Source organism: Vanellus vanellus (genome assembly GCF_965231255.1).
Source record: "Vanellus vanellus genome assembly, chromosome: 1".
In the NCBI taxonomy this organism is placed as follows: domain Eukaryota; kingdom Metazoa; phylum Chordata; class Aves; order Charadriiformes; family Charadriidae; genus Vanellus; species Vanellus vanellus.
The window spans coordinates 63,808,649-63,835,681 of NC_138905.1; the positions used below are offsets into that span (position 1 = coordinate 63,808,649).

A 27,033-nucleotide genomic window follows, 5' to 3' on the forward strand; every position below is an offset into this window, starting at 1 on the left:
CTACTCAAAATTCCATGTTATGATTAGGAAAGAAACTTGAAAGTATTTTAAAACAGTACAAGACATGTATACGATCTACAAAATAGTTCATTGATATGAATGCTTAATTACCTTTTCTGTTTTCTGTGCAATAAGGAGGCACGCATTACATTGTACCACAGGGTATATTTGCCAATAGAACAAGCATGTGTCTGATTTTTAAAATTCTCTGCAGAAAGAAAAGAAAGAAAACAGTAATAATTGGACCATCTGGATGTGTTTCTAAATTTTGTCCCTCATTAGAACAGAGGTTTAAAGATAGGTCAGTAGCTCATATATATTTACTTAATATCTATTAATGGACTATAATATTGGTTAGACAGAAATGCAAATAGTTGCAAGAATAAATTCCCTTTACAAAAATGGTAAGTGTTGAACAAACTTCATAGAGTGTTTATAGCTTATTCTGCATGTTGAAACTTATCTTTGGCACATCATTAGAAAGTTCTTTTAAGACACTTTTAAGAGTTCTTTTAATCATGGAAATTTTAAAAATGTTTATTCTTATTGGCAGAAGCTAGTCAGAAAAGGTTATTTTTATAACAGAAAATGTAATGTCATAAATAAGCTGTCAGATGTATAAAATATAAGAATTATAGTATGTTTTCTTTTAATCTCTAGATTCATGATTAGAATGCTATTAATAAAATGATAGATAAAAATAAGATCTCATTGAAATATTCTTTTTAACTTATCATTTTAAGAAAGTGCATCAGTTTGAGTAAAAATGTGTTACTGGTGTGGTTTTTAGCCCCCATATAACCACTGTGCAAAACAGAGCAAATGAAAGTTTTGTCAGTTCTTCCAGTTCACTTTTTACAAGCATGACTGGTTTGATTACACTTTCCAGTAGTTTTATCTGCTGTTTGGGGCTAAAGGATCTCACACACTGACAATGAAACAGAGAAAGGAAAAGAAGTAATAAAAAATGTGGAACTATACACCTTGGAGGAGAGTCTTACTGATTTCAAATTGACTGTGATTATGGATGGAGGAAGGTAACAAAATATATAATGTATAACTAAAGAGAAGAGACAGCTGATAATGCTGCTTAAAGCCAGAAACAGGCAATAATATTGGAAAGTCCTTCTCACCTTTGTTAATAATGCGTCATTTTTCTGGACCCATTTCACTGTCAACTCAGTTTTGGGTTACAAAATGGTGTGGCAGAAGTGTGTTTTGATTAGTAATTTAAGCACAGGTCTTCAGAAGGTAGACCAGGATCACCTGTCCCATGCTTCCTGAGCATGACATACGTTAACTTATAAGCGGTATGACATTTCCTGTGATGTGTGACTGGTTTCTGATAAATTCCTTAACTAGCATTTACAAGAACATAAAAATACATAACCTTGAAGTGTCCTCAGTTAAAAATATATAACCGCATAAAATTGCTGTCTTCCTTTTAACTTCGCAGCTGTGGAGAAACTGAAGGAGTCCACCTCAGAGTCACAGAATAGCAACCTATGGATTATTGTTGGTGTGGCAGTCCCAGTTGCTGTGGTGCTCCTGATCGTTATTATTTTATACTGGAAGCTTTGTCGAACAGACAAACTGGAGTTTCAGCCAGACACGATAAGCAACATTCAGCAGCGACAGAAGGTAAAAGGGGAAGCTGGGCTGAGAGGAGCTTGAGTATTCTGAGCATAAACGAATGTGAGAGTCTAGGGAACACCAAGCATCCTTAAATAGCATGTGGAAACACAGTTTCAGAGCCTTCCGGTTTAAAAAGAAAAAGAAAAAAAGTCAAATGATAGTTGAACTCAAGAATCCCATAGTGTTTTATCTGTTCTTCTGGGTATATGATACTGCATTAGATAGATACATCCTGCTGAAACGTGGGCACTGAGGCTGAAAGGAGCCTTTCTTTATCACTTCATTTCAAGGCTTTCAGCTAGGACTGAATAAGGGGAAATGTACTGAGTGTTGAATCACTGACCTTGTTTTCTGCAGAGGGCTGAATTTTTCTTTGGAGAGCTTCTGCGAAACTAATTTGACAGCTAAACTGCACCATCCATTGTACTTCATGCTGGAACTAGAATTTGTCAGAGCCTATCCTTGCTGGTCTATATTCTGCCAGGGCTCTTGTGTCACCGTTGTGGGAGCCTGTTGCAGGACTAGAACTTTAATTAGTAGATCTGTATGAGACTGCATGGGTGAGCGTGTTGGATGGAGTGTTGGAGGACCGGGTTAGGATGGTGAGATATTCAGTAGTCTTGTCTTTTTCCTGCCCAAGACTGTAAATGAAAAAATATGTGATCCAGGATTTTCACAAAGGATGTATTCAGTAAAAAGAGTGGAAAAGTGACTAAAGGGTTACAAATCCTACTGTTCCTTTTTACAGCTGAAGAGAACCAGCCTGTGTGTCAGAGACGCTTATTACTGACTATACGTTCAGAGGCGTTATTAAAGGCAAAATAATCCATCTCCGCTAATCCTGTGGTACTGTAGTCATGTTCTTGTGCTGTCACCTCATGTTCAGTCATACAGTTTTCTCCGTAACAAGTCTTGTCTGTACACCATGCTCTCTTTCAAGATAATTAATGATGTGAAAGATGAGAGAAGCAGAAAGCGGTTGCACTTCCAAAGCAGTCAGAACAAATCAATAGTAACTTCCACTTGTCTTGCCACTGCAGATTGAGTGTCAGAATCAAGGTCAGCAACAAGCAGGTGAACTTCACCCCCCGGTACCTTGTTTCACCTGTGCTGCAGTAATATGTAATGTGGATTTTGATCGAAGAAGTTCCCCACAGTAGTTTCAGCTAATTTGAGAAGGGTCATATGAAAAAGGCAAGAGGGGATCATTACCCCTGGTATGCTACTTCATCACATACTTTTTCAATACCTGTCTGCTGTCACAAGCTTTTTGTAAGAAAGCAGTTGGGTTGGGTTGGCTGTAAGGCCCGAAACGTCTTTCGTAGTTTTACCTTCTTTTGGGAAAATGGCTCAGTTGTTTTTCTCCACTGCTTCCACAGTATTCTTCATCTTAATCATTCATGAGTCAGAGGCCTTGAACTTGTTTGTATGCAAGTCTCATTTCAGTTCGCCTAGGGAGCCTGTCACTTTGCCTTCTTTAGGGAAGTCACTGTAAGCAAACTAGAAAGAACCAGCAGGAACATCCAGTCCAATCCTTGTGCCAGTGGATGGCTCATATTTTAATACTAAATGAGGTAAGGCAATAAAAAGCATCTTAAATTTTTATCACTTACCACATCAAACAACTGGCAGAATCTACTTTGAAAACCATTTTCCTCCTTTGCCCAAGATCCAGAACAAAAGTAGTCCTCTGGCTTCCTTAGTAACAGACTGTCTTTGGGATTTTTTCATGTCTTCAAACAGTGGATTGGAATTCCAGGTCAGAATAGGGCCTGTTTAACAAGCACTGAAGACCCCCAGATAGTCACAATAGCGTACAAATTAACAGGGGCATTTGGTCCAGCCCTTCAAAATTGTGGGGTTTTATACTTTTTATTACAGTAAGTGCAAAGAAACGGTCAAGGGAGTGAAATCCTGTGGTCTGGGATTTAGGTCTGTAAATACACTCAATTTAAGAATGGTCTCAGGCTCCACCTTCCTCACCCTGCCCACAATTATTTCCATTCCCTCTTTACAGAGCTTGACATTGGTACCAAAGGAAAGTGAAAGCCTGCAGTGCATCTGTAAATAGAAGGATATTTAGGTTAAAGATCTGTTTTTTTCTCTTGAAATCAATATTTCATTGGTAAAACCCATAAAGATGCATTTGCAGTGCTAGCTCTTCTCACTTCCATTAATCTTTAAAAAAAAAAATCTTTTAATGTAAATATAGAAATGGAATGTATAAATATGAAAGTATTTCATTAACATATGCATGGCATATCCATACTGGAAATAGAAGACAATTCTTTTCAACCATGTAATAAGTCTACAGTATGTTTCACACTTGAAAACGTGTGTTGGCTGGAAGATAAGAAACTGAGACACCCTTTTCTTGTTCAGATGAAATAGCATATCGTACTGCACTGGTGGATCTCCAGAGGCATCACCAGTCCTTTTTTTCAGTGTGTTTAATTAGTCGTTATAACAGATCAGTGGGCATCATATTAATCTGTTAGAATCCAGAGTAGCAGGTGATAGCAAATTATGTCACCTGTGACTTAAAAGCCCAGAACAAGGTTGGGAGTGGGGTGAAGCCAGTTTGCTTAACGCTGCTGGGGAAAGACTTTGCCGTTAAAAGGCTGCTTCCTTGAAGCATCAAGACAGAGAACTTCTGTAAATGTACGGTAATGCACGTTACATAACTAAGACATAAGTTTTGTAGGAGCTTTTTATTCTCAGTTTAGAGTCTCTTTTACAAATTTGTGTTCTTCTCTTCAGAGAGAGGCCTTAAGGACACCACAAATTTTCCTGGATTCTATAGCCCCATGTGTCATTGTAGTACCATCTTTTCTTCCTTCCTTTCACTTAACCATGTTATTCTGGTTTTAAATTCATGTTTTTTCCTGAAATATTTTTATATGCACTCTAACAACATAATTTTTTAATTTTAATCTTCTATATTAAAGGTTTACTTCTACACCTACAGAGTAGGTATGATTTCTGTGTTCCTATGACTGCCGTTAAAAGTAAGTCATAAGCTGCATACATTTACAGTGTATCTTCTGATGAAGCAAACCAGTACTATTATCTGTCGGTAATAAGACCCTACATGCCTTTCTGGTGTGCGCTGACGCTGTCTGGGTACAGCTCAGTAAGGTAAAGATCGCCAGAATTGTGTTATGCCACAATTTAGTCATACTGGCCAGTGTATCATACCAGCACAGCTAATGTGCTCTGGTCCATTATCTGCTCTGTGGATACCCCTTTAGCATATTTGGGTCACAGTCCCGCTCTTGTGACTGTCAATAATAACATATTTCAGCAGGCATAGATGTGTTGAAAAATATTCAGATCCTGCAGTGACAAATCTGTAGAAGTACCCAAGATTTCTTCTATATTTATGTGCCGTAGCAGCCCTGAAGCTGGGCTTGAGTCCAGACTTGCTGCTTGTTCCCACCCTCCTTTAGACCAGGATACTCTCAAAGGTAATATAGATAAAAGCAAAGAATAGCAAAGATAGTGTTTCTTCAAAGGTGATGACATGGGCAGGGTAGACTGTATTCAGTGAAGGCCTGTTCTCCAAACTAGGTGTACCATGCCACTCTACCAGTTTCTGTTCTGTCTATCTGGCCTTCTGGTTTCAACACAGGATCAGTGTCTAGCAGACAGGATGGTGTAAAGGTCCTTCTTAAAAAGGCTTATGTTATCTTCTGTAAAGGATGTATAGATAGCCTGAACTCAAACAATACTAAGGGTTGTTTTCCTTCTACATAGTCTCACAAGTCTGCTACTTCAATGAATACAAACATAAATACATAGGAAAGAAAACTCTTATGGGAACTGATGCTGGCAAAACCAGATTCAAAGATAAACTAAGAAATTGCAGAATCACAGAATGGTCAGGGTTGGAAGGGACCTCTGGAGATCATCTCGTCCAACCCCCAAAGCATCTAGTCTAACCCCCAGGGGACTCTGATTAGCTAATCCGTCCCTCTGCTTCAAAGCAGGATTAATATTAGGTAACCATTTTCTTTCTGGAGATTAGATGGGAAAACATGCTTAGATCAAAGTTATTTGGACCCTTTTTAAACTGCGAGCTCAGGAAGCAGGTCAGAGCAGTGAATTTCTATGCAAGATTCATTGGTCTGTGCAAGGATAATTCTTTTGAAGAGATGGTACTAAGATATTTAAAGGGCACATCAAGTATTCATGACTTGTTCTGTAAGCCATAGCATCCTACTGGAAATTCACCTTGATGTGATCTGGTGGATGAAGATGTCTTTGCCTTTGGAAGTAAAAAGATACAGAAGTGGCATTTCTAAATTACAGGATTCTCTCCCTTGCCATTGCCTATATCCACCACAACATTGTCCCAACCTAAGCCTTTTTTTTTTTTTTTTTTGCAAAGAAGCTGTGCCTCTTGTGGGCAATTGAATTTTTGCCATGAGTTATTTTTCTTATTCACTGAAAAAATGGATAAAAGTCTTTAATGCCCAAACTATCATTCTGCTCTCTACTGGACTACTGACATTTTTGTGTGAAAACACTGTCAACCTCTTTCCTCTTCCCCATAGAGAAAAAAACCCCAAAACATTCTACATATTATCTGTAATGCAGAGTTGCCAATATTATTTCTTTCTCTAGGGACATCCAAAAATGAAAATGGAACCTGGTTCAGTAGGGTTTTCACTTTCCTCACTGTATACAAGCATTTGGAGGAAAAAAAAAGTCAAATCCTTTGCTAGGACTTCTCAGAGGTTGTTTCAGCTCTAGAGAGTTATTCATGGAAAGGCTCCCTGCCTTAATGACAAGAATCTCACACCTGTGGAAAACCTCATCGATGGTTTATTTAGAAGGTATTGTGTGTTCTGGGGTGCATCAAGAAGAGTGTGGCCAGCAGGTCAAGGGAGGTCATCCTTCCCCTCTTACTCTGCCCTGGCGAGGCCGCATCTGGAGTATTGTGTCCAGTTCTGGGCTCCCCAGATCAAGAAGGACAGGGATCTGCTGGAGAGGGTCCAGCAAAGGGCTGCAAAGATGATTAGGGGATTGGAACATCTCTCTTATGAGGAAAGGCTGAGGGACTTGGGTCTTTTTAGTCTAGAGAAAAGAAGACTGAGGGGGGATCTTATTAATGCTTATAAATACTTAAAGGGAGGGTGCCAGGGGGATGGGAACAGTCTTTTTTCAGTGGTGCCCAGTGCTAGGACAAGAGGTAATGGGCGCAAACTTGAACATAGGAAGTTCCATCTTAACATGAGGAGGAACTTCTTTACTTTGAGGGTGACAGAGCACTGGAACAGGCTGCCCAGAGAGGTTGTGGAGTCTCCCACTCTGGACACATTCAAAACCCACCTGGATGCCATCCTGTGCAACCTGCTGTAGGTGACCCTGCTCTGGCAGGGGTTTGGACTAGATGATTTCCAGAGTTCTCTTTCAACCCTGACCATTCTGTGATTCTGTTCTCCTGTAAGCACTGGGCATGCTGAAGTCGTTACCTTTTGCAGTGCTAACTTGGACTGAATTGCTTACTCAGCAACTCGGTGGAAAAACTCCTAGTTTCTCCAAGGCCATGTCCTAAAACCCTAGGGGGAAAAAGCCTACTTCTTCAGCCAGGAGTTGCGCCTCTCTGGGGCCCTCTGCGTGCCACTGTGGTTCTTAAAGGCTGAACTCATCTCTCCAGCTCAGTACCCTCCCGTGTGTTCACTTGTGGGAGAGGTGGGGTGGCTCAGTCCCTGCGAAGCCTGGGACAAAGCACGCGGTACCTTACCTTCTCCTTGAGCGGTAGCACAGATAGTGTCAGAGCTGGAGGGCTGCCAATTTGCATCGTGTGCCAGCAAGCCTCAGCTAATGTGTAATCACCTGGGGACTGTTACCAGCCCTTGCATGTCTGCTCTAATCTGGGCTGCTTCTGACAGACGGCTAGACCTCCACGTGTCACTCACAGTTACAGGTAATGAGTCATGCATTCTGCAAGATGTCTGACAGGGGCTTGTGTGGATTTTTATCCCCCTCCTCCCCCAAGCAGGGACATCTGATATCTGAATCTCATGTATCAGGTGTAACTTTACACCTCTGAATTGAGAGTTTTGATTATTATTGTGTGTTCAGTAGACTATCTCTTGGATGTTCCCGGGATCAAAGAGGCCAGCCCTGCTGGAGGCTAAATACTAGGCTTCTGCTCCTGATATAGAGAATTCTTGTGATGTTTTGACATCCTGTAATGCTTTTGTTCCATCTGTGTAATGTCGAGGCAACAGCTCTGCATTGCAGAATAATTCCAGTCAAAAGAGACTCATGTTAAGAAAGGCAGCTGACACCAGTCTTATAACAACTACTTGAAAATTGACATGAGTTTCTGCAAGAGATTCATGTCTGTGCCTACTGTTTGCATAACAAATATCATTCATTTCTAATAGCAACCCTAACTAACTATCCAAAATGTTGTCTTTTTGGAATTGGTATATAGGTTCTGCTGCTTCGGAGTCAATAGCTGGATTCTAACAAGGAACACAGTATTCAACATCTTAATTACTTCTCAACAGTACATTTTTCTGATGGCAGTTCCTCTGCAAGAGCTCTTTTGTGGGTATTCTTCTTCTGTAAAGAGGATTAACTATTCACAAATTGTAGAAATAAAATACCACACTTAAATATACAGCTTATACCAATACATGTAAAAAGTAAAACGTCTCTTTACAAGCATTTGGGTAGCTGTGTTAAGGTCAGACCAAAAGGCCAGCTAGCCCGGGTGCAAAAAGCAAAAGCCTATAGAAGAGGAGAAGAACAGGGCAAGTATATATGATGTTTTGCCTGAGTAACTCTTCAGCCTCCAGTTATTTGTGCCTAAGGTACTTTCTCTAGAAGTGGTGATATTTAGCAACCCTCAACACATTTCTCTTCCATGAACTTGTCCGGTCCTTCTAAACCCATCTGAGCTGCTGGCAGGGATTTCCACATGATCTATGCTCTACTGTTAATGTCTGTTAGCACTTTTCTCATCATTTGCGGAGAGGAAGTGTTTCTGGAGTGTGGTGTGCATGTGCTCTGTCCGGACGGTGAGAGCCTTGTTATGAATGTAATCTTCTGCTTCACAAGTTGAGAAAAGAGTTTCCTTGATTAATAATTTTTAATGTGTTGTGCTACCTCTCTTAGAGGTTGCAGTTGATGTCGGTGTTGTGTACATGGCCTTGGAGGAGTAATTGTTTGACATAGCTTACGAACAAAAAGACTGGTGGAACTGAGACACAGCAGTGACCTGTCTATCCTATAAAGTTGGTGATCTTTTTCTAACTTACTCTTGACGCTTGCATCCAACTAGTGTGCAAAGGAACCTCACCAAACCGTGATTAAGATAGTATCCACCCTGCGGCATTTCTGTCTGAGAACGAAGGCTAAAACTGTATGTGATTCAAGTACAAAATTCTGCCTGTTACAGCAGTTATCCCAGCAGCCTGTGGGCATAGATGTACTCAGAGTTATGGGCTTTCAACAACATGATCCCTCTTGTATTTTCTGAAATTTACTGAGCTGTCACAGTAACATTAGTGTGGCAGGGAGAAATGCACAAAGGAGAAGAGGGATGATGAAAATCCGTGAGAAGAATCTGTCTTAAGAAAATATTTCAGAACAGGTGTCCTGAGGATTTCAGGCTTTATAAAGTTTAGTAAGTTTGGGGGATTCTTTATTTGTTTTTAATCCTACTCCAGGAGCAAAATTCCTAAGGTGGTATTTTTTTTGTGGGATTCCTGCTTTACTATTTGTATGGTGGTAAGCAGTAAACCACAGTTTTGATTTTTCAGAGGAGGGAAGGAGGACCAGAGGCTGTACACTAGCTTGTTCTGGTCTTCCAAGCCGGCACTGGCTATACCGTGCACTACTTTTCCCTGACTTGATGGTAGAAACCCATGCAACTGTAAGCATGTTTCTTCTCCACGGTGACATATTTGCTCAACTGCTTTATCTGTTCCCAGTAATGGTGATAGTTGGCAGAAGTGCTGTTGTGATGACAGATGTGAGACGTAATTTGTAGTAAGAGGTACTTGGTCTGAGATGAGAAAATGGGCAACGTTTTGTGTATATAACCCCTTTTTTGGCCCTCAGATCTCAAAATCCTGCTTTTTTGGAGATGGGGCTTGGCATAGAGGGTACAGGCTGTAATACAGCTGTAATGGGATCCCACCTAAGCCCAGCTTAGCTGGCATCCCACCTAAGAGGCCATATAGTGAACTGCCATAGCATATACACTTCATTTTACTTAAATACACGGTTATCAAGTAAAGGTATTTAAATCGAACTGGAGGCCTTTTTTGGTTTGGTGCTTAAGAACATTTCCTAAACCCGCATCAGTGAAGGATCCCTCTGCCCATTTCTCAATGATGCTTAGTACTTTTTTTTTTAAAGCAGGCCAGGAAAGAGTTTGTGATTATGGCACAATTGAGTGCATCATATCCCATTTCATCAGGAACATGTGTTAATAGCACAAAAAGACCTTGAGAAATACAAATGGGTCTTTTTTCAGTATCTTGAGGGAGGCTGTGGAGATGGAACTCTGCTTCTGTATGATCTTCTAATACGCTTTTTTCATCAACAAAGGTTTCTTGTGTCTTAACTCAGATATGCATTATTGTTATTGAATCACGTGTATAATTTGAAAGCATACTTTATAGTCCCTGGCTATGATCCCAAATGGGTTTATGGTGAAGGAGAGCAATGTAAACAAAAATACAGAGGGTATACTTATGTGCATAAGGTGTGGGGATGATGTTAGAAGAATGAGCTGAATAGCAAAATGAGACTGAGAAAGGTGAGCATGCCTCAGTACTTCTAAGTTCTTATTTATTGGTAGATTAGTGGGTGTTTTAAATATTTCATGGAACAGTCACTGTAAACGATATGGATGAATAATCCTTGTGGGAGGATGAAGTAGGTGACATCTTGCATGGGATAGTAGAAGCATTGTGAAAAAATGAGTTAAAATTAAGAAGACTCTAGCAAGCACACTAGCAGCTGCAAGTAATTGTCCTTACTGGGGCATCATGAGAGTAATGCAGTGAATTCACACTAGCCTATGCTACAGTGCCCTGGGAATATGGAGAAGGGTTTGGTGGTGTGAATCTCAGATTGTGGAAGGCAGTTTGCGATGTTTAATAGCTTTAAGCCATCCTAAATCAGACTGACTTACATCTTCAACCCACATTAATTTTAAGAACACTGATTCTCATTGCCTTGCTGCATTTAAACCAGGAGACTTGAAAACTTTTTTTTCTGTAAAGTTTCTTTATTCTGGCATTTTTGTAGCATTCCGTGTGCTAGCATGTTAGTAAGGTCATAAGTCAGCAGAACTTCTTTGCAGAGATTCCTGTCCCATTCATAGACTATGTACGAGCACTGAAATATTATTTTTGAAATCATGCTTAGCTCCATTTTTTCCTTAGAAACGTATTTTAACAGCCTCTGCTCAGCGCATCTAGCTCTACAAGAAACAAGGTAAGACTGGTATAAAATCAGCAGAAAATTGCCTTAATACATTATTCTTCATATTATGTCCAAATTCAAACGCTGCGTGTAGGAACTACAGGAAGAATACTGAGTAAGCATATTTCTTCTCTTCTGCTTTCTGCTGAAATTATTCAATTGTTGACATTGCTGTGTGTCTCTGCATCTAGCAAAATAATGCGTTGGCAACCATGTTATATTTCTGTGACTTGAACAGTGCTGAAACTATTATCTGATTTCATGGAGTAAGTCTTGACTGAGGTGGACAGACTTTGTAGGTGTCTGCAGAAATGATTTGATTTTTCTATGAATTGAGCTTCAAATACTTGTTTTTCATTCAGTTTGTAACAACAGAATTAAAGCACTGTCTTGACTCGCCAATCATCTTCCCCTTCAATTTATTCAGGTTCTGCATTTGTATAATAATATAATGCCTTACGAATGTGTTAGTTTAGACGTTCATTTTGGTGGTAAGCTTCAGAGTAGTTTATCTTTTCCCTTTCACAAATATATAAAGATAAAAGAAATGAAAACCTTCTCCAACCATTTACATTTAAAACAAGAAATCTTTGCTAATACTGGGTATGTGCAGTCTTAGGTAAAGGCACTGGAGGCTGATAAAGAGAGGCTCAGTTTCAGCACCTGAACAGGTAGTGGTATCAGTGCAAATGTGCTCTTAAAAAGAGATTGTATTCCTTCCGTGATGGTGGTTAATTTATGAGTAGGAGATGAGTGATCCACACGTGGTATTTGGACTGCCTGTGGTAAGATGAGCAGAGGTCATCCAATCTGTTACACTATATAACTTGATATAAAGAAGAGGAAGAATACAGCAGGTGGCATGCAGAAATTTATAAGAAAATGCGGGAAACCTCTTCAGTCTACAACACCAGTGTTTGTTCGTTTCATTGAGTCTCAGTGATCTGACCCATCTACTCTTGCAGAAAACAGAATTGTGTTTCAGTGTCCTGCAGATGCTTTTCACTGAAAATGTAGATTTTGGTTCGTATGAGTTCTCAGTTACATTCATAATGTTACCGTGGTCTAAGAGGTGAGGTATCAGAAGTGTAGATGTTTTTTTTTTTTTTTTTTTTTTTTAAGAAAATGAAGTGGGTTTCTGTTGGTGTTGTTTCTGCAGTAATAATCATATTAGTATTTCTATTTCTTAAATAATGAGTATTATTTTTAATAAGTCGTTTTATTGATTTTTTTGGTTGAGGACAGTCTTTTCATATTCAGTCAGGTACCATGTTTTATATATTTGACATATTTTTCTGTCATGTTTTTTCATTCATATGTGCCAACACATAAGCACACATGCATACAGCCTGGAATACTGCTTATATATTGGCTGGCACTGGTAGTGCCAACTTAAGCCTTTTTAGCAGAAGATATCTGGCAATGTTATTATTTGGCTGTACAGAAATCTGTTAACGTTTGAATCATTCAAGCCGAAGTTTTCTATTCAAGTATCAGTTTCATAATGAATCTTTTTTTAAGATCGTAGAATCACAGAATGGTTGGGGTTGGAAGGGACCTTTAAAGGTCATCTACTCCAACCCCCCTGCAACAAGCAGGGACATCTTCAACTAGATCGGGTTGCTCAGAGCCCCATCCAGTCTGACCTTGAATATTTCCAGGGATGGGGTATCTACCACCTTTCTGGGCAACCTGTGCCAGTGTTTCACCACCCTGAGGGTAAGAATGATGATAAGAGCTTGTTCTTTCAAAGAACAAGGTTAAAAGGAAATAGAATAACTGTCTAAATTTTAAAAATGGTTTTGGGAGAAGCTCTACTGCACGTTCTCAGCCTTTGGGGGTGCAGAGTGGGGAAGGAAACAGGACCAGGAGGTTGTTTTGTGCGAGGGAAATGCTTCTGCTGATTCTGTGGGGAATTGCCCATTTCTGACTAAGTTATAAACATTTGGGAAAATGTTTGCATGGGATTAACAGAGACTTGTTAGAGGTTTATCACTGAGATTCTCATAGGATTACACCTGTTCTGAGCATATAAGCTCTGTAGAGCTGTACCTTAAAAGCTGAGAGGTTTTTTTTCTCTGTTGCTGTATATGGAGGTTGTTGTGAGGCCAGCTAAAGGAATAAGGAGCAATGAGCCTCAGGCTCTTGGGTAGTGTAAACTGGAAGTGGCAGCTGGCAGGCAGAGGGAGAAAGGGGCAAGAGGGTGGGATGGAGAGACTAGTTCTGCCTGGCAAGGGAAGAGTAAGACCAGATAAGGAGTTTATCCAGCTGCAACTTTAGGAAAATAGAGCCCAAGTTCTGTGATGCCTGGAGTGAGTGCTTCTTGAGGCCTGGGATGGTGATACCTGAGACTTGCCAGTCCTCTGTTGCCAGCAAACATCCATGAAATACATTGGCAAAATCTCAGCCACCCTAGCTGCAGATGTACATAGAAGAATACATCCTTTCTCTTCTTAAATCCCCTCCTTTTACTACATTTGCCAACTTCTGCATGAAATGAGATAAAATAACGTTCTTATATTCTACCCAACTTTTACTAATAGCAGAATGCCCAGCATGTGCCAAGGATTCAGCAGGGTGGGAGAGAGCAAGAGGGTTCCTGTGGAAGAAACGAATTTATGATTTTGTAACTCAAGACTCTATTGCAGTGCCTGTGCATGAGAGGATCCAGTTGTGATTGTTCAGACAATCTTAACTGCCGTTTCTTACAGTGTGGGTGCTTGTCTTTACAATACTAACAGTCTTTTAATTCAGCTTCTGTGGTCTGTCTGCAGATAAACATGTGTGCATACATGTGCTGTGGTGTGCGTACATGTACACATAAATACACCTGCTTCTGTAAGTATGCTTAGATGAAAGGTTATGTTAGACTGCAGCTAGGAATAAGACTATTCAAAGTTAAAAGATTCAAAATTTATATTTTTGCATGCTGCTTTACTCCCCAGAGGGTTTCCAAGTCTAGTATGCTAGAGTTAAATCTAAGGTATGTTGAAATGCATGCTTCAGACATGCAGCAGTCTTAATAAAACCATACTAGTAATTCCAATATGACTAGAAAGTTTGTCTCTTTAGTTGTCCTTGCCCACTCCACCCATCCCACGATTCAAAAAGGAGTAGTAACTTTGCAGGTCAAGCCAAGGATGCCTAGGAAAGGGTAGAGCGCCACCAAATTTTTTTGTGAAATAGTTGTACCCAGCACATGGTGAAGACTCTCATCATCTTGGGAGTGAAGGGGGCTGGAGGCAAGGGAGGTGAACATAGTGAAGTAGAAGAAGTGATCATCAGGGATCAGCAGCAGGGCTGTATAGGCATGAGGGTGGAATATGAAAGGGTTAGAAGAAGGGAAACCACCGAAGGGGCTGAAAGGGAGAGTGTTGCACACAGGAATATCTTCAAAGGGAATAGACATAATGTCAAACAGATCGGAGGTGGAGGTGGGTAACTAAGAGGAGTTTTAGTAATCAAAGTGTTGCAAGCCCACATGATAATTCTGTCAGCAGAAGCGAAAGGTTCCTCTCAGAAGTATTTTGGAAGAAGGGGGGGAAAAAAAGACATGGAGTTTTGGAGTGTTTTAAGCAAGCAAGGTCTGAAGACAATGTTTCAACTCTGAAGAGAGGGAAGTTTCAGGAAGGGTTCACTAGGTGGCTGTGACTCAAAAAATGGAGAAACAGTTACACCTTCACCTGGTCTAGCTCAACAGTGCCTTTTTGAATCAGTGGTTGCAGTCATTAACATAAATTCAATAGTTGAGTCACTCATAATGCTGAATTGAAGGCACTGTTGTAAAGCCCAAGAAAAATGGGGCATAGTGGAAGACATCCAGATCTGTTCAAATAATAAGCTTACTCATTTTGTGAGAAATGAACTCGAAAAACTCAGCCATTCAGATAGCTGTTGAATTTTACAGGAGAGCTTTTATTGCCATCTACTGGTCTAAATAGGCAATTTGCTTTACTACAACATCCTTTCTAAGAACCGTTTGGAAAATGTTTGCTTACTAAGAAAATATTTTGAAGAGATTGTTTCAGAATATTCCTTAGGCAAGCTTATCTTTGGCATGATATCAGACAAGTCTGTTTGTAGTTAGCTATGTTGGCATGCCAAGCTTTATGAAAGGGGGTTCATTTCAACATCTGGAACCTGACGCACCCATAAACGGACTCCAACACATGCTTCACTTTGCAGGAAATCAACTCTAGGAACACACAGAGGGTTTTGTATGTGTGCTGTGCAGTGGTTATGTGTGCATGCACTTTGAAAACTGGAGTTGTCAACATTTCTTTCTACTTTCAACTTCCAAACTACATAAAATTGAGCGGGACTTGAAAAAAACCTTTTTCTTTAGTAGTTCCTCAGAATTTCTAATTACTTCAAAGTCAAAAAAAGTCAGCAGGAGAGCTTGAAACTTGGAAGCTTGATTAAATTAAGTCTGAATCAAGTCACTGACAAGGTGAGATTAGCTTTTTTTATAAAAGTTATGAAACTGAAAGGCTCAGTTCTGTGTCTTTCTTGAGCAAAATGCCTATTGAATCCCTTAATAAGATCTCTAGGATAAGTATCTAATTTCTTTTTACTCCAAAGTATTTTATTTTTCTGTCTGCTCATTGTGAAATTCCTAGGAGCTAGATTTTCAGTTCTTTTCTGGAGGCATACATGCTGGCTGAAAAGTCATTGCCAGGTTGCCGTAAAACTCAGATCTGCAGAATGTTTGGCTTTCATCAGATGAACTAGGTGTTTGTGCAAGCACTCCCAAGACTCCTGCAGATTTGGGGAGCTCAAAACAAGGAAAATCACCAGTGGCGTTATTCAAATTATTTAAACTCGCTTCACTCATTTTGACTGAAAGAAATGGAAAGATTGACCTGGCGGTGGTAACCATTTCAGTCAGTACACAGGTGTCTGTGGCCTTGAACCCACACGTAAACAAGAAGCTCCTCACACAATGATTAAATCTGAAGAAATAGCTGGAAAAAGATGTAGCAACAATAGAAGGCAATTTTTCTAACTAGATTTGCTGACTGGGAGTTTTAAACTGTGTATCATATACTGAAATAAGATGACAGAGTCGTTAGGTTTTTATTTTTCTTTTCCCTGCAGCTCTCGTGTTCATTCCTGAGTACCATATCCTGACCATCCTTCTGGTGGCCATTGTTTGCAGATCTTAACCAAAGCCTTTGTACTCGTTGTCGCTCATGGTTCCTGTTTTTTGTCTTTGTTCTTCTCTCACAGCTACAAGCCCCCAGTGTGAAAGGCTTTGACTTTGCCAAGCAGCATCTGGGCCAGCACAATAAAGATGATGTCCTCATTATCCATGAGCCAGCTCCTTTACCGGGACCTATTAAGGATACTACCCCATCTGAAAATGGAGATGTGCCCAGCCCCAAATCCAAGACTTCCTCAAAGCCTTCAAAGACTGTTCGACACAGAGGGAGGTCAGTTCACAAAGGAAAAAAAAAAATGTAGTAGGTGACAGTGTATTAACGGCTGTCTATTACTGTATCTTTAGAGCAATTTCAGTGGAAAGAAGTGTTCCAGAACTCTGAGACTTGTGTTTTCTAGTGGGCTGTCAGTTAGGCCTCACTACTTATTATTACAAGATTGTGAGAATTTAGTGTCCGTTTTTCTCTTAAAGGCAACATGCCCAGTTAAGAGGGCTATTTAAGACACTGCTAGGTTGGCTGGAGTCAAGTCATTGCTTGTTTAGTGGAAACACAAACAACAAGTGTATGTTTTCTGATGCATTCTCTTTGTGTAGTGATCTTTAACTACTAAGGCAACAGGTGGTTAAAAACAAACAAAAACCATTGACAAATAGCAGTGTGTTTCAATAATACTGATAGTATGAATACATATATGGTAAGTTGGGATTTCCAGAAATAAGCAGTATCCCCAAAAATCAGGGAAGATGCATGAGTCTCTTTATTTGTGGTTATCTGGTTGCTCTCATATCAAACCAGCTTTGGTCGGGAAAAGGAGTGATAATTTACAGCTGTGCCAGTGGGCAAGTGTCTGTCAACTTTCAGCAGTAATTTCCTAACCTTTTCCAATAATCAAATGATGCGAATGTGTCTTGCTGGAAAGAATTGTGTTTGTAGGATAGGCGCTGTAACAGAGCTATGCAGTAAAGAAGGATCTGTGCATTAAAAAAAAGGGATAAGTGGGAAGGTAATACGTGGGGAAAAAAATGGAGCTCTGAGGAGAGGACTTCTCAGATGAGTCACAAACAGCTCCTCACTACGAAGCTCCTCTGTGCTCCACTCTCCAGTAATTCTTCTTCCTCTCTTATTTTTGCAGTCCTTTGTCTCCAGCTTTGCATCCCCTGTGCTTTTACCTATGTGCTATTGCACAGTGGGAGAAAAAAAAAAACAAAACAAAACCAAAAAACGAAAAAAAAAAAACCAAAACAAAACAAAAAAAAAAAAAACAAAAACAAAACAAAACCAACGAAGGGCAGAGTTGAATGAGCTTAGAAAGAAACTAACAGTGGTTCTTCCTGAGCTGCAGTTCTCTGTGGCACAGCTTGCTCCTCTGCTCAACCTTCTGTGCTTCTTCTAAAGCCCCAGTTGTTCTAAGATCCTTGCTTCATCTTCCCCACGTGGGCTTCGTACAGCTCAGTTTTCACCTTTCCAGATGCTGAGCCTGTCTTCCTAACTCCCTATAAGCCTTGCAAGTAATAGCTTACCAGTGGTACAGTGAAAGGTGGGCAAAATTGGAAAATAATGGAAGAAAAATTAGCTAACTCATTTTGGTGTAGCTTAAATAAATTAAAACAAATTAATATAAATCAGAAGGACAAATGTTTCTTTTCAAAAAGTTCAACAGTGGCCTAAGAGAGAGATAGTACTTAGAGGGAGGGGAAGGTATGTATATTCACATGCACATAAGTATAAGAAAGAAGTTTAAGCTTGAGGCTGTTTACTGTATTTCATCTAGAATAATTCAGAAAATGAAGCAGGAAAAATTTTCAGAAGCCAACATTTTGATGCTTCACCTGAAGACAATAATGAAACATTGATCAAATTTGGAACAAAGATACTTCTATTTTTTTAATAGCATCTAAATTCAAACACTTCAGAATGATTTCAAAAGAGAATTTCACTCCTCTCCCTCATCATCCCTTTAAGAGTAAATCTCCCTTTAGGCTTAACTATGGAGATATTACCATCATCTCCCTAACACGCTGACATGCTTATGTCAGTTTGAGATTTAAAACATTTATTCCCTGAGGCAGAAGTTGAAATGTGAAATGATAGCATAGTGTGTTATGTTGGTTTTAGCTGTTTTCTGTTTTGTGAGGAAATACAGAACTCTGTTCATCACAGTGCAATTCAGGACTGTATGTTGCATGCCAGGAAATATAGGGGTGATGTGAGTACACGTTCTGTATCTGTAAAAAACAGCAAATAAGAAAAACAGCCAAGTTCAGAAAGCATGGCATCAGTAGGCTCCAGCTGAGAGTTGGACCTCTTGTTTTGGCTTGCGAGGATACAACTGCATATTCCTCAGCACTTGTAAAGAATTACTGATGTTGACTCAACACTATTTATGTTCCTATAATTTACTTAATGATAATTTAGATAGACTGAGGAAAGAGTATGAAGGAAAACAAAGCACAGTGAGTTGCAGCAGAAAGTCTGTAGCAGATCTGGAAACAAAACTCCAGCCTTATGTTCTGCTGAACCAAGACAAAGGTGATGGAGACAATGACTCTGCCCACCCTCTCCACCTTAGAAAAGAGGAAAAGATGAAAAGATGCAATGATGCATATCTGTAAGCTCATTGAGAACCATTTCTCCTGGCTTTTTTTTTTTTTTTTTTTTTTTTACTATTTGGATGTGACTTATTAGTATTACAGTCCTGCAGAAAGAATGAAAGACAGAGTGCAATTATCAGTGCATTGTTCAAGGAGGAGAAAAAGGGGAGTTGAATTCGGAGCATTGTCTGCTGCAAGGAGTAGGTTTAGCTTTCAATGAACACTGGCTTGGTGTAGTTATCTTAGTCTGTGTGCTCCAGGCAAGTTGATATTTAGCCAAGAGCCTCAGTAACTAGTTCAGGTATCCATCTAGCCCAAGCAAATCTTGCACTTAACAAGGCTGATGCACAGGCCAGTGCACGCTTTCAGTGATTAACTCCCTGCAGGAATAGAACATCAATGTTCACAAGACAAAATGGTCACTAGAGACGCTATCACAAAGGCTGATCCCATATAAAAAGACCAGCTTTGGTGTCGACTGGGCAGTGGTGTATGCCCTATATTTTTGCTATTTTTATACTATCTGAATAATTTTAGTTGGAGTATTCTGTTGTGGAAAATCACAGTATTTCTTTATATTTTTCTGTAATCGCCCACTAAAATTATGAACATTGAGATTGTAATTTGTAGGTAACAAATGTTTTTAATAATCTCATGACTGAATGGGATAAATACATGAAAGTAGCATTTCTGAATGGCCCTACATTTAAGTAGTCGGGAAAATATTCACATGGACTTGTAGTATTAGCAAGAGAACACCAAGTTAGCAAGTCTGAATATTAGAATAATTACCTGTATAGGTTTCTTGTTTCTAATATAATTCTTTTCTGTCTGAAAAGTAAACTGCTACTTACGAATGCAGAGTCTTTTCTTGAAGTGTATTTTAAAGGAAAGATTAGTTAATAATCTTGTCACATGTGAATCCTGTTGCAGTCAGTTCTCACACGCAGCAACATCATGGCAATGAGTAGCTAACTATGCTAATTTATTATAAATTTACTTATAAACAGAGGAAAATATTAGCAGTCTTCACAAGATATTTTAGCACAGGATTCTTTGCGAGTGAGAACTGTGCCCCTTTGCAAACTTACGTTACATGTTGGTTTGTTTGTTTTTTAATGTTTGTGGCAGAGTTTCGCCATCAGATGCTGACTCCACAGCAAGTGAACAATCCAGCGGGAGAGAAACAGGAGAAGAAACTGCGAGACCATCAACTGTTGCAAACGAGGGCAAACCACGCAGAGCAGTGAAGAAGGGTTTGTTGCTTTTTTTTTTTTTATCCTTGTGTGCACTAGCAGTGCTTTACTCAGGTTGAAGAGTTACTCTAGTGCTGTAACTTGTCTAAACTCATCTTCAACTGTTAATTTTTCTGGTTTGTGTCGCAGAAAACTTTCTTCCTTTCCTTTTTGTTTTAATTTCTTCTGTTGAAACTAAGATCTACACATTCCTTTCATTCCAGTAAGCTTTCGAAACTGATGGCTCAGCAGGAATGAATCTACCCTCCTTTTCTCTCCCACACACCACTGGCAAACCTCTTTCCATTTAGGCCTAATTGTGGCTCTTGTGGTAGCAATCTTGCAGACAGCTACGCGGGCAGTAGAGGTCACAGCAGGACTTGATACAGCACGGGTATATGTCTGTAACTGTAACTTCAAAAAAGTGAGATTAAGAAAAAGAGACCAGAGAGGTAGAAGTTTTATAAATAAGTTCTAATTTAGATATCGAAATGCCTTCATGATTGTGCTTTAGAAAGATGAAAATCCAGTGCTAATAACAGTGAAAGATTTTTGTAAAGAACCATCTTTCAGTTAAAGTGCCACCATTTGTCTTGGAGGTAGCCTAAGGTATATTTCTTTCCTCATTGCAATGTTGATAAAACATTGCAAACTCACTTTCATTTTGTAATTAAAACATTCTTTTAAATTCTTTTCCTCTTTAAAAGTGTGTGCTTAACTGTGCCTACACCAACCCAAAGCGGTTTTCTGAGAATCTTTTGCATTTATACGGCTTGCTCCTTGCTTGAGGTTTTAGTTACCAGATCTTTGCCTTAAATCACTATAGTCTTCCTAGAGGAAATGTGATACTGAGTATCTGGTAAAGGAGCTTGTGATATCCCCATCTGTTCTTAATACATGCGGCCTTGGCAGCTGCAGAAACTGAGAAGAAAAAAATATTGACCACATTGTGAGCTGTCTCTTTGGTATATTGAATGTTTTTCCACATACTCCATGAAACACCAGCTGAGTTGTAAAGATAACTACTGAGGAATGCAGTGCCAGTGCAATTCAGATCATAGCAGACAATCTTCAGTTTTCCCTTAAGTTGAAGAAATGACATTGAGGAATATGCAAGACAGTTTAGGTAAACTACTGACTCTTGGATGGCTAAACAGCAAGTTAAAATAGTGTATGTTTCTTAAACTTTCATAATGTGGACTACATCTGGAAGAGCAAGGGTGATGGAGCAGGCTTTCCTCTGTAGTGAACACGTAAGAAAACAAAGCACAGCATCTGCTATTATGACTAGAAAGTTATGCTTATAGCAGCCTTTGTGTACTTAAAGGGGGCCTATAGGAAAGATGGAGAGGGACTCTTTATTGGTAGGCAATGTATGCTGTATGTACTTTACACAATTTACAAAAAGACAATACTGTACTGGTGATATATATATATATATATGTGTGTTTTCAGTGCCTTACGTTTGTTCTGAGGACCAAAACTCATGCCACAGTACATGTATAGGAAAACAATTATGCTATGACAGAGCTTATCTCAGGATAGTTTACAAGTTGCTCCAACCTATCTGACTTCAATTCCATTGCCCTGATTTAGTGCTTTTCCACTTCTTATTACCTGGAAACTCCATTTTTGTCTCTTCATTTTCCATCTGGCTTAAAACCCTTATGTAAGGTTTAACATGCCCTGTTGGTGCAGAAGTGTTAGGTAGTGTTTCATCTGAATTTTCTGGCAAAGGCAGCAATAATATTGTCTAAGATGTGTCCTTTTTACCTGTCATGCCCTTACTGGATCAAAGCATTTGATGCCTCTAGTTTGGTAATCATAGGGACCATTTTTAGCATTCAGAATTAGAGGCACTGCCTGCAGAAAGCTCTTTGTCTGAAATGGCAGATTCAGCTCCCTTTTTGTGCAGCTGAGGCTTCACAGTTTGATCCAAGTTCATGCATTTCATTCAGAAGTAAACGCAATTATCTTATTGCTGTGGGTTTTTCCAGTTGCCATTCCAGCTGAATTATTTGTAATAATTACTGTGTTGTCTCTTCTTTTTCCCTTATGTTGTCAGGAGCAAACAGAGTGGGTAAGTAACCAGAGCTGGTAGTTGAGTACAAATATGAATAGAGATGCTGGGGTAGCTGCAATTGTATCTTAAGGATGGAAGGATTTGTCTTCTGAGTCTAAAAAAAACCAAAATTGCTTTGGAGTTATTGAAGTGTAAAAAAATTCTCAGTAACACAAATTAGAGTCATCCAATTTAGGCACATTTTTCTAATTTCCTCCCAATTTTTTCAAATTATTGAGGAAAACATCACTGTGAAAGAAGCAAAACTGAGGCAGCTGTTGGTCCTGAAACAAGCTTTGTATAAAGAAGTTACAGATATTGTTAGAGTTAATATGTTTACTGGAAGCCCGGGGCTCTGCAGGCTACCTGCAAAGAAGCACAAATATTTTCTCATGAACGACTGTTTTTCTGATCAGGATTGAGACATAGCAAAGATGGGACAGGAGAAAGCTGACACTGTCTTTGATAATGCATAGTGTGTCTTGTAATAAATAAAGGACTGTGTCCTCTGATACCAGTTTCTGTCTTATAATATTAAAGAAGGATGGGTATAAGGCTGGCTATGATGCTTTCCATTGTTGGGTTTGTACAAGTAACTAAGGAGAGTCATCAGCTGCACCCTGGGGACATAATCTACTGGGATACAAAGAAACTGTGTGAAATTTATCTGAAACTGTGTGCTCTGGCATGATTCAAATACCAGTGGATCCGTGGAAGATTCCCATTGTCTTTACTTGATTTTTCTATTAGGCTTTACGCACCTTGGTTGCCGTGTCTTTTGTTTTTATTTCAAGAGGGAGTGGGAAGCAATAGCCTTCCTGTATCTCCAACTGCATTGGTTTTCATATGAAATCATAGCTTCTGCAGAGCAATTCATTTTCCTGACATTTCAGTTCAATTAGTAGTTTCAACATAGGGGACAGTGATGAACATTGATCCTGACATGTGACCTATATGGACTGCTCATTTAAATGTGTTCTGTTCAGTATTTGGGTGTTAATTCCTCTCCATTATTTTTCACCCTCAGCTGTCTAGTCTGAGATCAAAATTTCATTTATATAGTGCCATCTGATAGCTTTATAAGGAAGATTTTCCAACCATGGACAATAGTGTAATATAAGAACTTTGAAATGAGAAACCATTTTTATTCACTCTGTCAAAACTTCTAAAGAAGCTCATTCGTGTGTTGAGTTAGAAACCATTTCTCCTTTTGTGGTATGTGTACATCACTGTGCAGTTCCCAGCTTTCTTATATACTTTACTTCCATCTTGGTTTGTGTTTATAGACACATTCAGTGTATGCACACAGGGAGGATCTAAAGGTAAGATGCACCTTATGGAGTGCGTCTTCTCTGCAAAAGAGAGAAACATATGATGTTATTGTAGAGCCTTAGCAAAATTTGACAGTGGGACTTTTGGACAGTTTTACAAAATGAGTTTAAGAACCATTTCAGCTAAGAGGCCTCTGTCAAGCACTTGTTTATGTGTGCAAAAGGAAAGATTATGGATGAAATTATAAAGATTCAGAGTGAATGCTCAGCATAATTGACTATATTGGACCTTGCTAACCAAGTAATATGAAAATAACCTTAACATTTTATGTTAGAGGTCAGTGAGCTTTGAGAAATGATGTTAGACTGGAAAGGTTGGAAAAAATGACTGATGTATGGGGAAAACAGGAAAGATCAATTCAGAAGTTCAGATTTCCATTGCGCTACAGGATCGCTCTAAGGAATTCACACTAGCTACTTAGATATATCTTGTGCCCCTCTCTGAGAGGCAATGCTTGCGTGCTTCTTAAGGAATACACGAAGATAGGGCTGTGAAGATGACAAGTGGTAAAGATGATATAGTTACAGAAGAGAGAGATATATTTCATTTAGATTCTGTGTCTTGCAAAACATTTGGGACACGGAGATCTTCAGTGGAACTGTTTACCTTCTTTTTAAGGACACATATATAGGGAAGTCACATTTACAAATGATGCTCACCATTTATGTGTACATTTGACAATGCATTGATCAAGTTTGAGACGTATGAAAAATAAGAATTTTGCTTAGCTTATGGCCAGATTGCTTTCCAGACCAAAAGTAAGGTACTGTGACTATAATAAAGTACACCATTGCTTCCCTTTCCTCCCCCTTTTTGTGCTAGAAGAGGGAAGGAAAGGAGCAAGTCAACTACTGTGGTCTTCTACAGAAGATAACATTCACTCCTCTTCTGAACCCTATACTTCATTACCAGCACGTGTTGCAAATAGATCAGAGACGTGGCTGGGTTTTTTTTTCTTCTTTTCTGTTGGAGTTGGATCAGGTTGATCAACAATCAGTTCTGTATCAGAATTAAATCAGATTCTCCTCCTGATTTGAATCCGAGAACTACAGCCCATGATGAGAGGTCTGTGTAAGGACGTGGGACTATGTCCCTCTACTCTGTTGTGTTCCTCCATAAGAAGAGTCATAAATCGTAATCTCTCATTGCTTATATTTCATGGTGAAAAGCAGTTTGAGAATTTGTGGTGTGGACAAGACAAACAATTATTTTGCAAGTCTTCAATAGTTTTTGCAAGCCTAAGCCGCATAACAGTTCCTGTTGTAGGCCTAGCTCCAGCAAAAATATACTTAAATACGTACTTAACTGCAAACCACTGGGGTGATCCTACAGACTTCAAGTCTTTTGAGGGAGATGACTCATTTCTGTTGAAGTGATTAACTGTTGGCAGAACCAGGGCTGCAACTTTCATGTGTATTGGTTTCCATAACATCTTTTGCTGATCGTATTTGAGTTGATTTGACCTCTTCAGCAAATTACAACATGGCAATATTTGTGCAGCTTGCTTATTACTATGTGAACTCTTTATCCTTTCACAGAGAAGAAAAAAGTGCTTTCCGAGCTTTAATCGGTAAAATGTGTGTAAAATTCTTTGTGTTTTGTGAGAGTTTCTAAGGGTTTTGGTTGTTTAGTTCATATATCACTCCTATCACTTAAGAATTGCATTTTGCAGTGAGACATCTTTTATTGCTCTTTGAACCTCCATTTGCACATCTCCTTAAGTAATGATAAGAGGAACCATTAGCAGTATGTACTTGAACAGCTTTTTAGGGAGTAAAGTAGATCGAGATTTTGGGGGTTTGCAACTGCCAGGAGCTTGATTTACAGAAATAAAGAATGACAGCTCATCTTCTGGAAATGTAATGGAAAAACGTTTATAAATTGCAAACCACTAGGTAAACTTGTTGTACACTAAATGTGAGTCAGCTGGAAGGCCTATAGGGCAAATTAAATACAGATAGAAAACATGGCAGAGTCTTGTAGCGTAGCATCTGTAGAGCTTAACGTTTGACTGAGATAACCCTAGCTCAAACCTAACTTTACTCTGTACTTGTTCTGGTGATTTAGGACCGCCTCAAACCAGCAGTGGAAACGAGCAGCACTCCTCAGCCTCTATCTTTGAACATGTGGATAGGATGTCACGTTCCTCAGATGCCAGCAGACGTGTCCCAAGCAAGATCCAGCTGATTGCTATGCAACCGATGGCAGCACCTCCAGTTCAGAACTCAGTGCTTTCTGATCGAGTGGCAGAGACCAACAAAATTAATAAAGAGGTATTTTTAAAATGCTTTGAATTTTTGTGGAGGTCTGTACGCCCAGCCAAGAGGGAAATGAAAAGTATCCAGTTTCTTGTTATCAGGAGTTCCACGTTAGTTCCTGAGGAGTTGAATTTTGACAAGTTACAGCAATAATCCTGTTTCTGTCCAGAGAAATAATCTGAACGGTTTTTAAGAGATACATAAATGAAAACTTAAGCACTGAGGGTCGAAAATGCGATGGTCGGGATACCTTGTGCTACCATTCTTTTGCTAGGACATGACGTACAAGAGTTGTGTTAACTAATGTGTGAGAATTGGAACGTCTGGAGCACCTTGGTTTTCATTCTGCACCATTCTTTTGACTTTTCAGCAACTCAGGATGTGGGTTATAGAAACAAGTTATCCTAAGACATGCTGGGGTGTGAATTTGCAGCACATACATTGCTTCCAACTTCTGAGGTGTTTATCTGACAGTAAACATACAGAAGCTTCCTGCTTTCTCTGAGGCTCACATTTACTGTAAGCAGAATATAAGCATGCCTGGGGCATTAGGAGAGAAGGTAATGTACTGTAAAACCACATCGTACACTGCCTGACAGTACCATGTACCCGCATCCTGCTTTTGTACTGGGTGTAAGATGGCATCTTCTCATAATTCAGAGTGGAATATTACTGAAACCTTTAACGTAACTGTGTTAAGATACTGTGTTTTTCAGTACCTTATGGATGAGAGGTAAATACATATATCTAGTAAGCAATAGCAAGAGGGGGCCGCAAAACAGAAATCTGATTACATGAGCAGAAGACATAGAATTCTAACTATAAATTTAAAGAGTAAGTTTGGCTCGTGTCCCTTTTATGCTTTTTGGGGATTTTTATGAGTTTTTAGTTCACTGCTGCAGATGTGTTCCAGAACTAGTCCAGCACAGGCACAGCAGTTGTTGCTACCTGATCTGGTGCCCAAGGCATTTCCATTGATAAGAATGATTTCCGTGACTGCTGGGCCAGGACTTAAAAGTGTGGTGGTAGAATGGCTTTCCCTAGATGATGAGATGCACTCCAGGGAATTCTTAAAAAAAAAAAAACAACCAGGAGAGAGGTATGAGATCTCGGCCTGCAAGAAGATGTACAGCTGATAGCGCCATGTTCATCTAGGGACCTGAGCCCTTGTATTGCAGCTGCATTTCTGCATAGCTTGTGGTACTCTCTCATGCTCAGCGGAGGCACTGAGTTATGAGCTCAATTAGCTCTTTAAGTTCTTGCTCCTTACATAATGAAGGTCATTAAAGGGAATGGGTGACA

The 27,033-nt window shown here is 39.5% G+C and overlaps 1 protein-coding gene across 1 annotated transcript in view; it reads left to right on the forward strand.

Moving 5' to 3' along the window:
- The window catches only part of KIAA1549, a gene marked incomplete at its 5' end in the record, with an annotated part of 134,502 nt that overhangs the window by 91,142 nt on the left and 16,327 nt on the right, over window positions 1-27,033 (forward strand). The window contains 4 exons of the mRNA XM_082488765.1: window positions 1,457-1,641; window positions 16,321-16,523; window positions 19,976-20,100; window positions 25,541-25,746. Of these exons, the coding sequence (XP_082344891.1) occupies window positions 1,457-1,641; window positions 16,321-16,523; window positions 19,976-20,100; window positions 25,541-25,746 (719 nt within the window). The remainder of the gene's footprint in view (window positions 1-1,456; window positions 1,642-16,320; window positions 16,524-19,975; window positions 20,101-25,540; window positions 25,747-27,033) is intronic.